The sequence below is a fragment of the Doryrhamphus excisus genome, chromosome 17 (genome assembly GCF_030265055.1).
Source record: "Doryrhamphus excisus isolate RoL2022-K1 chromosome 17, RoL_Dexc_1.0, whole genome shotgun sequence".
In the NCBI taxonomy this organism is placed as follows: Eukaryota; Metazoa; Chordata; class Actinopteri; order Syngnathiformes; family Syngnathidae; genus Doryrhamphus; species Doryrhamphus excisus.
The window spans coordinates 13,280,041-13,296,865 of record NC_080482.1 but is presented as its reverse complement, the minus strand read 5'-3'; the positions used below and the strand labels follow the sequence as shown (position 1 = coordinate 13,296,865).

Genomic DNA, 16,825 nt, shown 5'->3' with positions numbered 1-16,825 from the left:
CCACCAGGAACTCCCACCCCACCTCCTCCTCCTTCCTTCTGTTCTCGCTGCAGTCACCCCCCTGCAGGTTCATGTGGCGTATCGCTTCGTCCACTGTTTGGCTGTTCGGTCATGTTCGGCTCTGTTAGTCGTGTACTGGGTGGCGATGCTTCCCACCAGAGGGTCGGCTGCAGGGAGGAAACGGGTTAAAAGTGTGTGCACAAGCAGTGACTGAACAAAGAACCTGAGGTGTGTGTGCCTGACCTGGGTTACAGTCTGTGAGCAGGGAGCAGATGGATAGCAGCACCTTGGAGATGGTGAGGGCGGGGCTCCAGTTGTCCTTCAGGATGTCCAGACAGATCACGCCCTGGCTGTTGATGTTGCAGTGATAGATCCTCGTACGGAAAGTCACCTGCAAACGACCCACACATTAGCATACTACGATATTCAATTCCTTTGGCCTGTCGACGAGTACTTGAAAGCACGTAATTGTGTCATTTAAGTAAATACTGGCAACACTAAAGTAAATACTGGCAACAATAAGGAAGATGTAAACTAGCAAACATACAAAAGGTATCTCATTGAACAGAATGCAGTGTGCTTTAGAAAATACTTGGACGCCCCCCGGTGGACGAAAAGAGAAACACCTGTGCTGCAGGAAATGAGTCTATGAAAATAAATGAACTTTCATTTACCGACTTATCTTTTCATTACCTTTAAAATCATCTGGTTAAGGATGATTTATTATTGATTATTTAGGGAAAACAATATTCATAAAAATGTTTGAACCTTTACTTTCTATAGATACTATAGATAAGTACAAGTAGATAAGTATATATTCTGAAAAATAGAATAGAGAAATCCCTCGCCACTTCCTTGCACTTCAGATTTTGCAACTTGTTCAAAGATATATTAATAAAGGCTGTTTTGTGATTGGAATATGGCCGATTGTTAATAATGCATATTTAAGCAAATTTATTTTTTGCCTAAATTAAAAGTACTCCGGTTTCCTCCCACATTCCAAAAACATGCTAGGTTAATTGGTGACTCCAAATTGTCCATAGGTATGAATGTGAGTGTGAATGGTAGTTTGTGATTGGCTGGCGACCAGTCCAGGGTGTATCCCGCCTCTCGCCTGAAGACAGCTGGGATAGGCTCCAGCACCCCCGCGACACTCGTGAGGATAAGCGGTAGAAAATTAATGAATGAATGAAATTGGGTCAATGTTTTTTATAAAAAATTACGTACGAGTTTCGATCCCCAGACTTTGGTGCAAGTAAAAATTTGGTGTATGTACGCCAAAAGAACACGTGAAGGATATAAAATATAGCACAGTAATACACTGGTCCCTAATACATTGTGGTTTTTCCACAAAGTAATAAATAAAAGATGGCTGCTTTGTGGTTGAATATGGCCTACTATTACTGTCGCGTTCATAAGAGCAGATCCTTTAACATGCTTAACAATACTGTTTTGTTTGACATTGATTTTCAAATGTCTTTGAACGTGTCTCGCCCCGCCTCTCACCCAAAGACAGCTGGGATAGGCTCCAGCATGCCCCTGCGACCCTTGTGAGGATAATAGATAGATGGATGACTTATTGTCTTTTATGTCCACTATATTGGGCAATAGAAGTGGAAAGGTATCTAGAGGGCTCTAATAATGTAAAAAATACATTTAGAATGCCGTAAACAGGTTTTCGTTGCTCTATGAAAATATTCAATTTATGAATAAGGAATCCTACTTTCCTGAAATGATCATATCACGTTGTGTCTGGAACCAATTAAGCACAATAAATCTATCTGTGGCATGGGTTGGTTGGTTCGGCAGATGACATAATTCTCTTATTTGCATAATTAGCCATGACACGTGTCTAGAATGTTTATGGATGCTGTTGGAGACAAAATGGTGTTTTAAGATGGGGTGAGCGGCTGCTTGTTGTGAAGAGCAGTACACGCTTTCACGTTAATCTCCATAAGTGCCCACTAAGACCAGAAAAACTCGCTAGATTTGTCGCTTGTCAAGTTTTAGAACAAAGTGGCTAAATTGTCAACACTGATCTGTCCCTGCTACATCTTCCTATTCTCTGATGATGTGTTTATGAACTTGTTGCATTTGTGGTGGGCCAGTAGAGTAAAGAGTAACGTGCCAAGCTCTGCATGGGCAGTGTTGAATGTTGAAACAAACAGAAAAAGATATGTGAGCATGAAGAGTTGTTACAGAGCCATCTAAGGGCTCACGTGTCCCAATGGGACCTTGCACCGACTTTATGACAAGACTGCAGTCGAATGAATGAACAGCTGAGTCATTTCATTCACACAATCTAGAAAAGCCATGAAAGAGTAAAAAGGAAAACAAAGAAACATTGATGGCTAAAAAGGGAACCATCCACACACTTCATACAGACGCGTACTCATTTAGAGCGTTACGTCAATAAGTCACTAAATAAAGCCCGACTGATGCTGACTGACCTTGGGGGGTTTGAAGGGGTAGTCGGGTGTGAAGGCAATGTCCAGGAAGAAGACGCCTCCCTCGTAGACGGAGCCCGGCGGTCCCAATATGGTGGACCTCCACTCATAGATGTTGTCACCTTTGGGGCCGGCACTGCGGGGCCCAAAAACACGCACAAGAGCAAAGTGATGAGAGGATGCAGCGAGGTACGACTTTTACTTCACATGCTCTAACCACATCCTGGCACTGAAGACTCATTGTCTACCTTTCAACAGCATTTCATAGTACATAAATACAGTAGCTATAAAAGGTGCATTTAGATTCTCATTCTAAGGCTATGAGAAGCAACCATGTTGGTATCAAAACATGCTGATCACATTGGTGAATCAATATCTAGGAAATGATTATTTTTTTCTTTTACACAGTTATAGTTGTGTGCGTTCATTTGTTTACATTTTGGGGGGAAAAGACAGACCGTGACAAATGCATGTGACCACTGCTGCTCAAACGCAGAAACTATTGTAAATATTTAGTTTCTATTCAATAGAAACACAGCCACACATAATTGTCTTAGCATGTGTCAAAAGTGCATTCTTCAAACTGCCTCCCCATCTTTAAATGGTGACAATTATGTTAGTGTAATTATGCTCTAGGGTTATTTTTCATTTGTAAGCGCTTTCACAGCAGGAGGGCATCCTCTTTGAAAGCGAAAGTAAACTAGCAATGAAATATGCACCACCTTCCTATTTTTATCATTAGTAATTTATCATCAAACTAGCTAGGACAAGATTTTCAACATCTCGGTAAAACATACGTGCTCAATTATGTTCATGTCTGGGCTGGTCAATCCTGGAGTATCTTGACCTTCTTCGCGGTCAGGAACTTTGATGTGGAGGCTGAAGTGTTAGAAGGAGCACCATCCTGCTGAAGAATTTGCCCTCTCTTCTACTTTTAAAAACGGTAATGAAATGGTCAGTGTGTATTTTGCGATACTTCAGGCTGTTGATGTACCATCCACTCTGCAGATCTCTTGCTCACCCCCCATACTGGATGTAACCGCCGGTGATATTCCTCCACCAAACTGTTTTCTGGGTGAATGTTGGGTTCAAGCGGTTTCCAACAGGTTTTTTGCAGTAATTGTGGTGATTGGGAAGCAGTTTAAGGAGTAATTATCAGGGAGAAAAAAAAATCAACCTTCTGCCACTTTTCCATGTCCATCCTTTCTGCAAGCTGTGGGCCTTTGCAAATGCTACACCGCTGTTTAGTTCTCTCTAAATTCTTCCACATCTATTCTAAAGTCTTCCAATTACTTTCCATTCCAAATTACAAGAGAGGGCAAATTCAGCAGGATGGCGCTCCTTTTCACACGTCAGTCTCCACATCAAAGTTCAGATAGTGAAGAAGGTCAAGATGCTCCACGAATGGCCAGCCCATGCATCAGACCTAACATAATTTTACCTATTTGGGGTTAGGTGGAGGAGGAGGCTTGGAAGATGAAACCAAACAATCTTTATCAAGTCTGGGGAGTCGTGTAAGACTGCTTTCTTTGGCATTCCAGATGATTTTATCAGTTATTAGCGTCATTGCTGAGATGTACAGATGGAGTCCTCCAAGCTCATGGGAGAAATAAGGAAATAAAATCTACAGGCTTTTGCCTTTCATTTAAACAATTTCTGATTCCAGAAATGAGCACTTAAAAGTTACTTATTGTTCCTACAACCTGGGTAATCGACAAGACTTTTGTCAGGCACTGCATTTATCAGCTTTTACTTCTCTCCTTTTAATGATTGGTCATCCCTCCCATTCTGCTACACAGCCAAGATGGCAACTATTGAGGGTGCCAAGTGTCCATCACTGACACTCACCCACTTTGAGTGTTGTGTGCAACATGCGGGTACTGGCAGTGCATTGCATTTTGCTGTACATCTCTGTGAACGCTCAAAAGACTTAACTTTAAGTACGCAAGTGCACCAAGTTAGACGCAGCATCAGTCTCTATGATGTTGGCCATTATGGAGGTCTGTGAAGCTCACCTGCAGTTTGGCGGTGGGTCCAGTGTAATGTCAGCCAGCTCTTTCTGAATCCTACACACACACACAAAAAAAGACCAAACATGACTTAACCCAGATGCACTTGTTATCAGCGTGGCCCACCGCCCACTTCAGATCACAATATTTGTGTACCTCACATTTATAGCTTTGCCTTTTGTCAAAACAAAAGCAACAGTCATGTTAAAGGACAAATTCTGGATTTTTAAAGCTTTCCAAGCCTGATAAAAGCAGCGACTACTACAGACATGAATAAGCTTTATTTATTCATTCATTTTCTACCGCTTATCCTCATGAGGGTTGTGGATATGCTGGAGCCTATCCCAACTGACTTCAGGCGAGAGGCGGGGTCGCCAGCCAATCGCAAGGCACATAGACAAACAACCATTCACACTGACGCTCATACCTATGGACAATTTGGAGCCGTCAATCAAACTAGCATTTGTTTGAAATGTGGGAGCAAGCCGTAGTTCCCGGAGAAAACCCACGCGTGCACGGCGAGAACATGCAAACTCTACACAGAGATGGTCGAGAGTGGAATTGAACACGGGTCTCCTAGCTGCCTGCGCGCTAACCACTCCTCCGCCGAGCAGCCTGCTTCTTTATTGTCTGACACCATCTGATCTCCAAATGTCAACAATGTAATATTTATTTTACTTGAGGCGCTGCTAGCATGTATTAGCATGGCGGCTACCACTTCTTCCTCACTCTCCCCGTCCCCTTGTGAGTCTCACTGTCTAGGGGGAGTTGGCCCCACTGGCCTGGTTCTACCTGCTGATAGCCAGCGAGTGTTGCTGGCCATCATTCATTAGCTTGCAGGAGGAGCGATCGCATGAATTGTCTTGTCTTTCTCATGTGCATGAATGTTTTGCAGAGTGAGCGGCGAAAGTTTTTGACTTGATAATATTTTCAATCTTTCTATTCATTTCCATCGCAACTGTCCTTCTGGACCATTTTTTTAAAAGTATAATTCAATGTGTAATTTAAATAAAAAGAAAGAACATGGTGTGTGTGGAAAAAAATTGTTCCAGAGTTGCATTCCAAGCACAATAATGGTGATTTTGCATTTTTTTGGAGAGCAGTGTAACCCTAACATATACAGTGCAAAAACTAATGATAAACACCAAAGGAAGACATGCATTGACTATAACAAACACATTGATTTGCTTGATGTACAAACAGCCTGACAGTTCAAATCAACAAGTTGACATGAACAGCATGCTACTGGCTAAAACAAATGGAATAATAATGAGCTACATCCCATCACGGCTGGAGCTGGGATTGTGTTTCCCATTACCTTTTGGCGCTGGTGGAAAGCAGCTTGGAGGTCTTGCTCATGCTGGCTTTGCTCTCGCGCTTCTTCTTGCAAGATGTGTCCCTCTGTCTGGTTTGGCTGGACGAAGGTGGTGATGAGGAAGAGCTGGTGCTGGCACGGGAATCCTCATCCGACATACCGCTTTGGAGTTGGAGAAGAACCAGGACCTGAGGCGGCAAGTGGGCACAGCATTTAAACACTCAACTTGAGACTTCATGAGCGCACATGACAGCAGTCTGCCCTCTAGTTGTAGTAGACGTTGTCGGCTTTAACCTTGAACATAATCAAATTTATCGTGATGCAAGATGGTTGAGTGACACTGAGCCGGGGGGTTGGGTTGTCAGTGTCACTTTCTTCCTGGGACTTGCATGGCTCAGATCCATCATCATCATCACAGTAGCAGGAAACGAGCCTTATGTTGACAATCAACATTGTAATTTATCGAGCTGCGTTAAAAATCCATTACAGCAGGGGTGACCAATGTTACTAATGAAATATATCACCGTTTGTCATACATTCATATACGTGGACCGCCACCAATAGATCTGCTGCTCATCGCCCGATGTTTTTCCACTAAAGCGCCTCGCGACAATCAAGTTACTTGTTCTGGTCTTGAACACTTTTGGAGACCAACACAAACACACGCATCGCTATTCTCAACAAGCAGCGGGTCCTACCATCATTATCGGGACATTGGTTTTAATAAATAATTTCACAAATAAGGTTGAATTTGATTGGTGAAACAAGCAGACTTGCAGTCAAAGCAATACTCAAGCACCGTGCGCATCCTCACTTTTTGGCACATAAACTCTTAACGATGCTTCATTTGTTTTTACACTTGTTTCCATGTGCTTGAACAGTTAAAAGGTTCAATGAGACATCCACAGCTTGGTCTTGGATTCACTCAATTACTTCCTATGGGAGAAATGGCAGCAAAATACAAGCAAAACGATTTACAAGCATCCTGTAGTATTTACTGAAATATTCTTCAAATTATCAGAATAGAAAATGAATGAATGATTTTCATGTTTGCAGATTACTTTGAATGAACTTACTGTACAATGGCTCATAATTGATGAGCATTATCATCATCACGCAGCTCTTTAAACGTCATAACATGAATGCCGGTGTTGCTGTTTAATGGAGAACTAGAAAGTTGACTTCCCGTATTAAAACACATATGATATTGATTGTGGTTGAGATAATGTGATACTAAGTTAGGTCAATAATATTAAAACGCTTGGAGGGTAATTGATGGCATGTTCGCAAGCTACCGAACACGTCCGTTAGCCGGCATGCTAACAGTGCTCTCTCTCTCACGCCAGCACTATTCTATTTTAACAACACAAAGTGGTGCTATATTTATATACACGTGTCTTAGCTGTGTGAGCTATAAAACTTTGGATCATACAAATACAGCAAACCACCACCTTAAAGGCTGACGCCCCCGCCTCCGCTCCCTCTACACTAATTCAGGCCCAACGTTGGGGGGGCATGGCTACTTCCTGAAACGGCGTGGGTGAAACCTGCCTGCGACGCACCTTAAAAATGTCAGGTATTGTACATTTAAACACAATTCAGATTTGTCAAATTGATGGTAGCGAAGTTGGAACAGCCGTGTGCTCAGAGACGACAGCGAGACATTTCTAGAGTCCGACATTGCAGGAAGAAACGAGGCCGCGCCAGCACATAGTCGTAGCCGCTTTTCCAGTCGTCTATTATGTTTTGTCTTTAATGATGGCGAGCAAACAAACACCGAGATAACGTCTGAACCCTAACCGTCAACAGCATGACGCCCGTGAAGAAAGCTACACAGCAACATGTCGGCGTCAGGGTGTCCCCTCATTCCACTCACCCAGTCTTTTGTGTCTGGACCTCCGCCACAGTCTCGGTTGGCTGCTGCCTGCTTGTCGCCCTCTGCGGACCGGAAGTAAGCTGTCCTCGGCCGCAGTGGGCTGGACTGAGTCGCTCCAGCTGTGGGAACGCTGCAACCTTTTTGTCACGTCTCATGACGTTAAAGTCAATTAGTTTACTTTAACTATTTTCATTTTTATTCGCATTTAAATCAGTGTATAGGTATTCAATTAAGTAACAAAACATTTCACCAAGGGTGACATTATCACATTATTCAGTTCAAACATTTACTAAAATATTGCACTTTTTTAACCACAACATCAAAGACACTTGGCATCAACACAATCAGCAAGCGTCCAATCAGCTTTGTTGACGTCATCACCTATGTTGCTCACAGCCACTAGGGGACACCTGGGGGTTGCTATGTTATGCATCCCGCAGCGTGATGGCGGTCTAGTTTATTACCGGAGTTAAATAATAAAGAATAAATGCCGGAGGTAAAAACTGACAGCAACACGTGTAATGAATAAATAAACCCACACTATATAATAAATACTACTATGAAATCCTAATAAAGAATAAAAGTAGTTCACATAAGTGAAAACTGATAAAACATGTATAATGCCTAAATAAACCCACAGTATATGAGTGTTATGGTTAAACTTTGTCATTCATTAAATCTCTTTTACAGTTGTTATTTTACTCATTTTTGTTGGATGCACCCATTGCTTTTTTCTCATTACTACTATGTATTTTATATGTTCGTCGCCCTACATAGCTTTAACATTCTCCCTACTGACTTTACAGCAGTTTGGCATTACAATAAGTTTGGCTACTTAAGTATTTGAATGAATGAATAATAAAATGAGTTTCTCAATAGCACAGTTATAATATACACCCAAGACTATTTATTGGTCGTGATTGCCGCACAAATAACTGTATAAAAGCTGTTGAATTAGTCCCACGACGCACAAACATGCTGTAGTGGAGTGTTTTAATGCCATCTTCAATGTTGTTTTTAATTCATGCTGCGCAATGACGTCATTATTGACCCAATATTTGTTTTGTATTCAACGAGGACATCTAGCGGCAGTGAAAGTCACTGACAGAAGCCCTCAGAAAGAGAACAAAAGGCTGTGGAAAAAGTCTTATTCAGCACTTTGATGCCTGCTCGCTCTCTGTGCAGAACACTCAAGAGTGGAGTTGAAGGAATGGTTAATTTTGCATGAACCTTTTTGGGAAGAAATCAAATATTACCACTGCAAAAGAGACTCCAGGATTTTTTTTCTTTTACCAGAGAGCAAGCTTACTTTAGAACATATTTTCTTTCAAGCAAATGCTGCAATGTGAAATGGAAAGCATTTATAGCCAACCAGTTTTATGTTATATAGCTCTCTTTAAATCAAAACAAGTAAATTAAGCCCTAATGGTATCCAAACATTTCCCATTGAGGCTATGTATTGAAACATCAAAAGATGCAGCGTACAATTTGGTATCTTTAATCCAGCAAAAAGCAATGCATCGTGCATATGCAAAGAAGTTATTTAAAGAAACAAACATCCCACTCTATTTTTCTTATATTAAAAAGCATGTTGGATATTTCCAGCGATACATCCATCCATTTTCTATGCTGCTTATCCTCAATAGGGTCGTGGGGGTATGATGGAGCCTATCCCAGCTGACTTCAGGCAAGAGGCTGGGTACACCCTGGACTGGTAAGATACAGTATTTCATGAAACTATTTCATACACTAATCCTCACCTCTACTGCTTCGAATCTAATGGATTCACTCATGGTTTTTCAAAACTATGCTGTTTCATGGTCATTATTAGTAAAATGCATATTTCATATCTTGCCTACATTAAGTATTTTCAAGTGGCTAAATGAAGTAAAATACAAGGCATTCATTCAGAAGTTGCATTCAAAGACATAGTATTCTATACTGATCACTATGTGTCGGTAATGTTAATGTAATATTGGGTGAGACACACAAGCACCAAACTTGATCACCGTAACAACAGGCACAATAATCCTGAACATGGGCTACACTGTTGCGGCTGAAACACATGCCAAGCTAAAACTCAACTCCAACCCCCACTCAGTGACCCCAGCACAAGAACAAATTTACACCAATACACATGAGCACAAGTCTTATTATCTTACTATTCTGCCCACTATATTGGATAATACGAGTGAAAAGTGTCATTTCAAGGCTAGAGGGCTCTAATAATAGTAAAATAAAACCTATTTAGAAGATGGTAAACAGGTTGTCTGTTAACTACGAAATCATGGCTGCCTGGAACCAATTAACAGCGATAAACGAGTGATTCCTCTATTGATCTATTGATGTTTCTATATTTTCTATATATTCTGCAGCTTGACGAGCCTTCTTACCTGACAAAAGATGACAGTCAGTTCTGTGAGGCAATGTTATCGCAGCGTTGCGGTCCAACAGTGATAACAGAGCAGACATCTCACAAGCCAACCACAGTGTGTTTTATTGGGTGTTTCAGTAATACAAGTGCACAACAAACCACTCTGCAATTTGCAAGGGTGGCGGGTAGCCAGTAAATATACAAGTCCTGCCTCTTTCACAGGCAGACCTCCACTTTTTGTTTGTGGTCTGCCTCAAAAGCCGTTGAAAAAATACATACAGTACAAACAAAATGAGAGGAAGTTAAAAAGCATGAAGGGTCCATGGACGCAAACCTTCCTGTTCCATGCAGGTAACATACTCAAATGACAACAAACAAACAAAAAAGGAGAAACGTGAAAGTCTGCATGTTTGTTCCAGATGCCACATAGAAAATGAGAATACATAGTGTGTGTCTATATAAGCAGGAACACAATGTTATCATCCTTATCTTAGTGTGTGTTTTTTTTCCAATACAATACTTCCAACATTCACATATTGGAAAATAAAAATCCCAATCTACTCTTTGTATAAAAAAGAAGCTTTCAAGTCAACAAGGAACAAAAAAGGACATTTTTTGTGTTGTTTATTCTTATCTTTTTTTTAACACAGAAAAGTTGGATAAAATGTGGAGGAGGGAGAAGAGCGGGAAGAAGAAAAGGAGGGGGGGGGTTCAGGTATTCTGATGCACTTAGTGAGTGTGCTTTGACAGACGAAGGGCGAGAAAGAGGTAGAGAGTGGTACAGTGGGGGAGGAGCGGGATGCAAAGGGGGTGTGGTTCGCAGCAAAGAGGGTGTGGTCTATGTGGCGTATCTCTTGGTCCACTGCTTGGCTATCCTGTCATGCTCTGTTCTGTTGGTCAGGTACTGTGTGGCGATGCTTCCCACCAGGGGGTCAGCTGCAAGGGGGGGTGTGAGGGTGTGGGTGGGACAACGGCTGGTTAGCGCGAAGCCGAATGACCACGTCATCACTCCGCTTCCCGAGAGTGCCTCACCTGGGTTGCAGTCTGTGAGCAGGGAGCAGATGGACAGCAGCACCTTGGAGATGGTGAGGGCGGGGCTCCAGTTGTCCTTCAGGATGTCCAGACAGATCACGCCCTGGCTGTTGATGTTGCAGTGATAGATCCTCGTACGGAAAGTCACCTGCAAACGACCCCTCACATTAACAAAGCACACTCCCCGCGGCTGTAAATATCCTTTAAGAGTCTCAACCAGGCAGGCACCTGAAGGACGAGGGGGAGGGACAGGGTGTGTGATGGCTCTTCTGAGGCACCATTTAACATGACGTTTTAATGCAGCGTTTTAGTGAACTAAACTAGAATGGCCAGCAGGGGGCAGCGAGGTGCAATGGCAAACAGGAAATAACTCTGGATATTTGTCTCATTGTCCCACACCAAAGTGTCCACAAATGACTTTGTGGACTTGCTGTACTGGTCACAGCCAATGAGAGCTTACTACCCGCCCACCATCATGGGCCAAAAACATGTCCAACCTGAGTGGATCCAACACAGCAACCACTGTTTGCCTCATCGGCTCCCCACCACCAACATCTGGTCCTCCTGACCCCACCCCACCTCCCCCACTAATGGGCCTTGGCATTCTGAAAAAACCCTCCCACGAGACAGGACGTTATAAATAACCTTCCTCTCCACCTTCTTGGACGAGGTCTGGAGGTAGGAGTCATGTGAAACGGACTCGACGTGTGGAGCGTCACACGAGAATTTCCATAAGCGATGGGAGTGTTGAGCAGCTGTGGGCTGAAGAGGAGGCGAATGTGTGAGAAAGTGGGCTTTGGCTGCAGATCACAGCGAGTCAGAGGGGCGAGCGGGGCGGGGGGAGGTTTTGAGGGGAGGCGGAAACACACTCGAGCCCCTCTGGCTAGTGCAATGTGGGCCGGGCCTGTGGATTTGTTTGAGCGTGCTGTCAAACAGGCGAGCCCAGCGCAGCACAAAGACTGAAAGAGAGGCGAGCGTCAGCGGGGTGATCGGGTGCACTGCAGTAAAAAGAAAATCAGGTACCGAATCGGAACTACATTACATTTCCATGACTATAGGAAGATTTTGTTGCAGGTGGGCAAGTTCCATTCCTTCAACAAAGACGATTTTTAATGTAAGTCATTAGTTATCACTGTCGATTTCATATGAACGAATCTTTGGCGGTCAATGTTGATTTGGCATTTCTTCCCTTTGAGCATTTTTGTAATGTCTGGTTTCACTTCCATGGCTATGGCTTTCCTTTTCTTTTACTCACTTCCATGGCTATGGCTTTCCTTTTCTTTTACTCACTTCCATGGCTATGGCTTTCCTTTTCTTTTACTCACTACCATCAGGGGTTGTCTGCCTTGTGCGTGGGATGAAGGGCGGTGGGTTGGTGACAGTGAGTAGGGTCACCCCCACTCACCGTTGTCCTTCCTCGATGTAGCTACGTGTCTACGCGTCCCGCCACAAATTAATGCATGTGATGCCTCTAGTGCGCTGGCCTACCTTGGGGGGTTTGAAGGGGTAGTCAGGTGTGAAGGCGATGTCCAGGAAGAAGACGCCACCCTCGTACACGGAGCCCGGCGGTCCCAAGATGGTGGACCTCCACTCATAAATGTTGTCTCCTTTGGGGCCGGCGCTGGAACGTCAAAACAAGACATGCATTAATCTGTTTGATTGGAAAAGGACAACATATTGTTGTATCAAGAACACACAGACAAGAGAATTGATAATTCTACCAGAATTATATTAAAGGGTCCCAACAGCAGTTTTCTGTTCCAGTGTCATATTTCGCAAGCTTGCAGCAACAACAGCACTAGCTTTATATCCATCAATCACACTCATGCCAAGGTGCATTTATGAACACCAGAAATTCCCAACATCACCATCTAGAACACAACCATACTATATATATATATATATATGTATATATATATATATATATATATATATATATATATATATATATATATATATATATATATATATATATATATATATATATATATATATATATGTGTATATATGTATATGTGTATATATATATGTGTGTGTGTGTGTGTGTGTATATGTATATATGTGTAAATGTATATATGTATATATATAATATTAACAATATTGCATATATTATAAAATTATATTGTAACTTTTGGAATTCTCCATTGCTTTTACTAAATAAATATTGCGTAAATTGGGTCAGGGCTGCACGGCGGTCGAGTGGTTAGCGCATAGACCTCACAGCTAGGAGACCAGGGTTCGATTCCACCCTCGGCCATCTCTGTGTGGAGTTTGCATGTTCTCCCGTGCATGCGTGGGTTTTCTCCGGGTACTCCGGTTTCCTCCCACATTCCAAAAACATGCTAGGTTAATTGGCGACTCCAAATTGTCCATAGGTATGAATGTGAGTGTGAATGGTTGTTTGTCTATATATGCCCTGTGATTGGCTGGCGACCAGTCCAGGGTGTACCCCGCCTCTCGCCCATAGACAGCTGGGATAGGCTCCAGCACCCCCGCGACCCTTGAGGAAAAGCGGTAGAAAATGAATGAATGAATGAATGAATTCTTAAATGACTTTATAAATTTTTTTAATAAAAACCTTCTTGGTTGAGGTGAGGGGGGGGTATTAGGTTGGGGAAACACTGATATCATAGAGTATCAAACAGCCACAAAGAAATAACTCCAGCTCTCAGCCTGGTTTAATGCAAACAAGATGCTGCATGGAGACCGAGGGTCACATCTGTTCCAATTAATACCATTTCCATATTGGGACATCCCTTCCCCCGCTGTTGTTTGCAACAAGACACTGAGCTGGACTGGCTAAACTGAGACACTAGGGGTTTCATCTACAAAAGTGAGCTTAAATTCACACTAAAAATCATTCCCACTTACAAAAAGTGGTGCACAGACACTTTCGCGCAATTAATGGTTTATAGATTCCACCTTGAGTAGAAGTCAACGTACCAAACTCTGCCTCACATCACGCCCTCACGTCACCATAGAAGGTTAATGCAAAGTGACTCTTGAATGTGGCATTCATACAGTATTTCAAGACCGTTCATTGCATCGTTTACAGTGGCCGCTGTCATTCGGAATCGCAGCTGGTGAGAAAACGACGAGAATGAAAAAGTGGAATTTCAATGAACTGTAGGTGAAAATATGTATCATATTTGGAGGGCAAACAGTGGCATAATCAATAAAAGAAAGATAATTGAGTGACAGCATGTCTGCAGTCATCAGCCTATGTGGAACTTGGCACACATTTTCATGTTAGCGAGCATGTATTTAATATTTTCTTCCGATTGATGTCACGTTTTGGATTCTACTCAGAAGCTGCATGACATCAGCGGGCATCATTAGCATTAACAAGTGGTGAATCACAACATGGTGTAAACACTCATGCAGCCCGAGTTGCACAGACACAGCCCTTCTGGCATGCTCTGCTAAACTAGCTTCCATTCATGCTCTGTAAGAGATTCGTTTTTCGCCACCTTTCGCTGGTGTCTCGGGCCGCCATTTCAACATTTTTAGTTGAGGAGGTGGCGGGTTCGTGTTTGTGGTAAAATTCCACCGTGATTGAGCGGCCCACAAATACAAATACTTAGCCGCACAAACGTTCCTTCTCTTCATGATGACAGGATTTCATTCACATTAAGTCAATATCTGCGAGATTGCGTGTTTAACAGTGGATTTCGTTTTTGTCAGCCACTGCTATCACAACTGTCAATTTACACTAGCCAATCAAATGCTTACTGGTTATACAATAAAGGATATTAGATTTGATTGATGAACATGCAATAGAGCAACACCTTCCAGTTTGGGCGTCAATAAAAACATGTCTTGTGGGCTCTTGGACAGAGATCATAATAAGTAAATAAAATCATGCAATTAGGGCTGCAACAATTATTTGTATAATTCAAATACCTCGGATTACAAAAAGTAGTCGAGGGGGTTTTCCACCTTTTCGAATAATCGCTTACGTCACCAACGTGCCTATGTCACCCACGCAGAATATGAAAAAGGAAGTGGGTGTTTGAAGATGCGGGAAGATTGAAGCAGCTAGAAAAAGTGGCAAGACAACAACGGACAAGGAAAATTAAATGTAAAAATCAGACAGAAAATGTGGCTAAACAGCATTAGAAAATAACACCATGACGTGTATTATTATTATTATTAGTAGTAGTAGTATTATTATTGCTTGACTGAGTGACTAGTGGTGTAATTGGCTTAAGGTTTTATTGTGTTACCTTCATTTCCCCTATGATTTTTAAATAATTGTCTCTATTTGTTGTATCTTTAATGGTTGCTCAGCCCTGAACTGAACTCATGAATTATCTTTTATTAGTGAGACTCGGGGAACTCTCAACCTCCATCAAAGTATTGTTATTATTATTGTTAACCTTTTAAAAAAAACCCAAAACACCCTATACTCTACAACAGGGGTGCTCACACTTTTTCAGCATGCGAGCTACTTTTAAAATGACCGAGTCAAAATGATCTACCCACTACAAAAATGCAAAACATCTATTTATTTTCAAATGTATTGAGGATTATTTGTACGTACAATGTATGTTGATGTACCTTACATAACCAAATGAGCCAATATTGCAAAACACACATAATTAACTATTAAAATTTTTTGTAATTACCTGAGTTTACTTTGATGACTTGCACTGAATTGAACCAGCCAGGGATGCATAGTCCGGACAGTAGCTGCTGATAGCCAGCCTCAAGCACACTTCCAAATGTTTATCAGTCATGGATAATATCCGTATCACAATATCCGTATAATATTCCATATCCGTATGGAAGTGATATGTTTTTTTGCCTTTTTACTTGGTCCAGTTTTTGCCTTTTTACTTGGTCCAGCTCCTTCACTCATTTTAGTGACCATAAACTTTAGCGAGGGCTTAAAATCTCGCAATTCGCCGACTAGCTTAGCACTTTGCATCGTTGTTTACGCATGAGCGGTGACCTAAAGGTCAAAATTCAGTTGTCATCTGATTGGTTGTCCTGTATGTCAATCAAGTAACGGGGATGGATGATAGGCTGACATCGTAAGTTCTGCTGCACTTAGAGACGTTGTTTGATTTGATTGGTCACCCGAAGGGCAACATTCAGTTGTCATCTGAATGGCTGCCCTGTATATCAATCAAGTGACGGCATTGATGCTGGGATATTTTTTTAATGTCACGCCGCGATCGACCAGCGATCGACCAGTACCACCTCCGCGATCGACCAGTAGCTCGCGATCGACTTAATGAGCACCCCTGCTCTACAACATGAAAGTGAAAAGCTGTGGTTTTATGTTAGTTAAATATTTTTTTACTGGATGTTTCATTGTTATATTTTGTTCCATATACATCTTTTCCAAAACATTTGTAATACAGCATTTTATTCCAACTTCATCTTTGTTTGCCTGGTTCATTCACCCCAGTTCAACTCCCTCTAGAAGTCTTCCTTCCGTGTGCAGTGAGATTGCATATAGCATATATAGCCCTAAACATAACCACCATTTACACTATGTACTATGTCCATTTAAGACATATAGTATATATAGCCCTAAATATAACCACCACTTACACTATGTACTATGTGCACTTAAGTCATAAAACACTCCATTATCTAAATAATTCAACCAATTGCTCCTTCATTACTTAGACAAATGTTTTGTCTTTTCTTGTGAATTTATTATTTCTCTTGAAACAAGAAAAAAAAAGTTTTATCCAATTACTCGATTTTTCAGTCGAATACTTGATTACTAAAATATTTGATAGCTGCAGCCCTACACAC

At 41.9% G+C, this 16,825-nt stretch overlaps 2 protein-coding genes across 4 annotated transcripts in view; both read right to left on the bottom strand.

The window, feature by feature from the left end:
* Positions 1–7,810, bottom strand: LOC131105166 (ubiquitin-conjugating enzyme E2 E1). Of its 3 annotated transcripts, none has more exons than XM_058053016.1 (6): positions 7,648–7,810; positions 5,775–5,959; positions 4,463–4,513; positions 2,451–2,583; positions 244–391; positions 1–167 (listed from the first exon to the last, which is right to left on the bottom strand). In XM_058053016.1, the coding sequence occupies exons 2-6, from the start codon at positions 5,927–5,929 to the stop codon at positions 70–72; spliced, it is 585 nt and encodes a 194-aa protein (XP_057908999.1). In that variant the 5' UTR covers positions 5,930–5,959; positions 7,648–7,810; the 3' UTR covers positions 1–69. The 3 variants fall into 3 exon arrangements, with proteins under 3 accessions (XP_057908999.1, XP_057909000.1, XP_057908998.1); XM_058053017.1 differs by lacking the exon at positions 7,648–7,810 and adding an exon at positions 7,334–7,490; XM_058053015.1 differs by lacking the exon at positions 7,648–7,810 and adding an exon at positions 6,848–6,877.
* A 2,818-nt stretch (positions 7,811–10,628) lies between these two features.
* Positions 10,629–16,825, bottom strand: part of LOC131105167 (ubiquitin-conjugating enzyme E2 E2) — a 33,374-nt gene continuing 27,177 nt past the window's right edge. The window contains exons 4-6 of the mRNA XM_058053018.1: positions 12,542–12,674; positions 11,054–11,201; positions 10,629–10,957 (exon numbers count right to left, since the gene is read on the bottom strand). Of these exons, the coding sequence (XP_057909001.1) occupies positions 10,860–10,957; positions 11,054–11,201; positions 12,542–12,674 (379 nt within the window). The 3' untranslated portion in view covers positions 10,629–10,859. The remainder of the gene's footprint in view (positions 10,958–11,053; positions 11,202–12,541; positions 12,675–16,825) is intronic.

Coding starts and splice junctions, on each gene's coding strand:
- LOC131105166 (XM_058053015.1), bottom strand. Junction 4,514..5,774: donor CTTTCCACCAGCGCCAAAAG/GTAATGGGAAAC, acceptor GTGTGTGTGTAG/GATTCAGAAAGAGCTGGCTG. Junction 392..2,450: donor ACCCCTTCAAACCCCCCAAG/GTCAGTCAGCAT, acceptor GGTCGTTTGCAG/GTGACTTTCCGTACGAGGAT.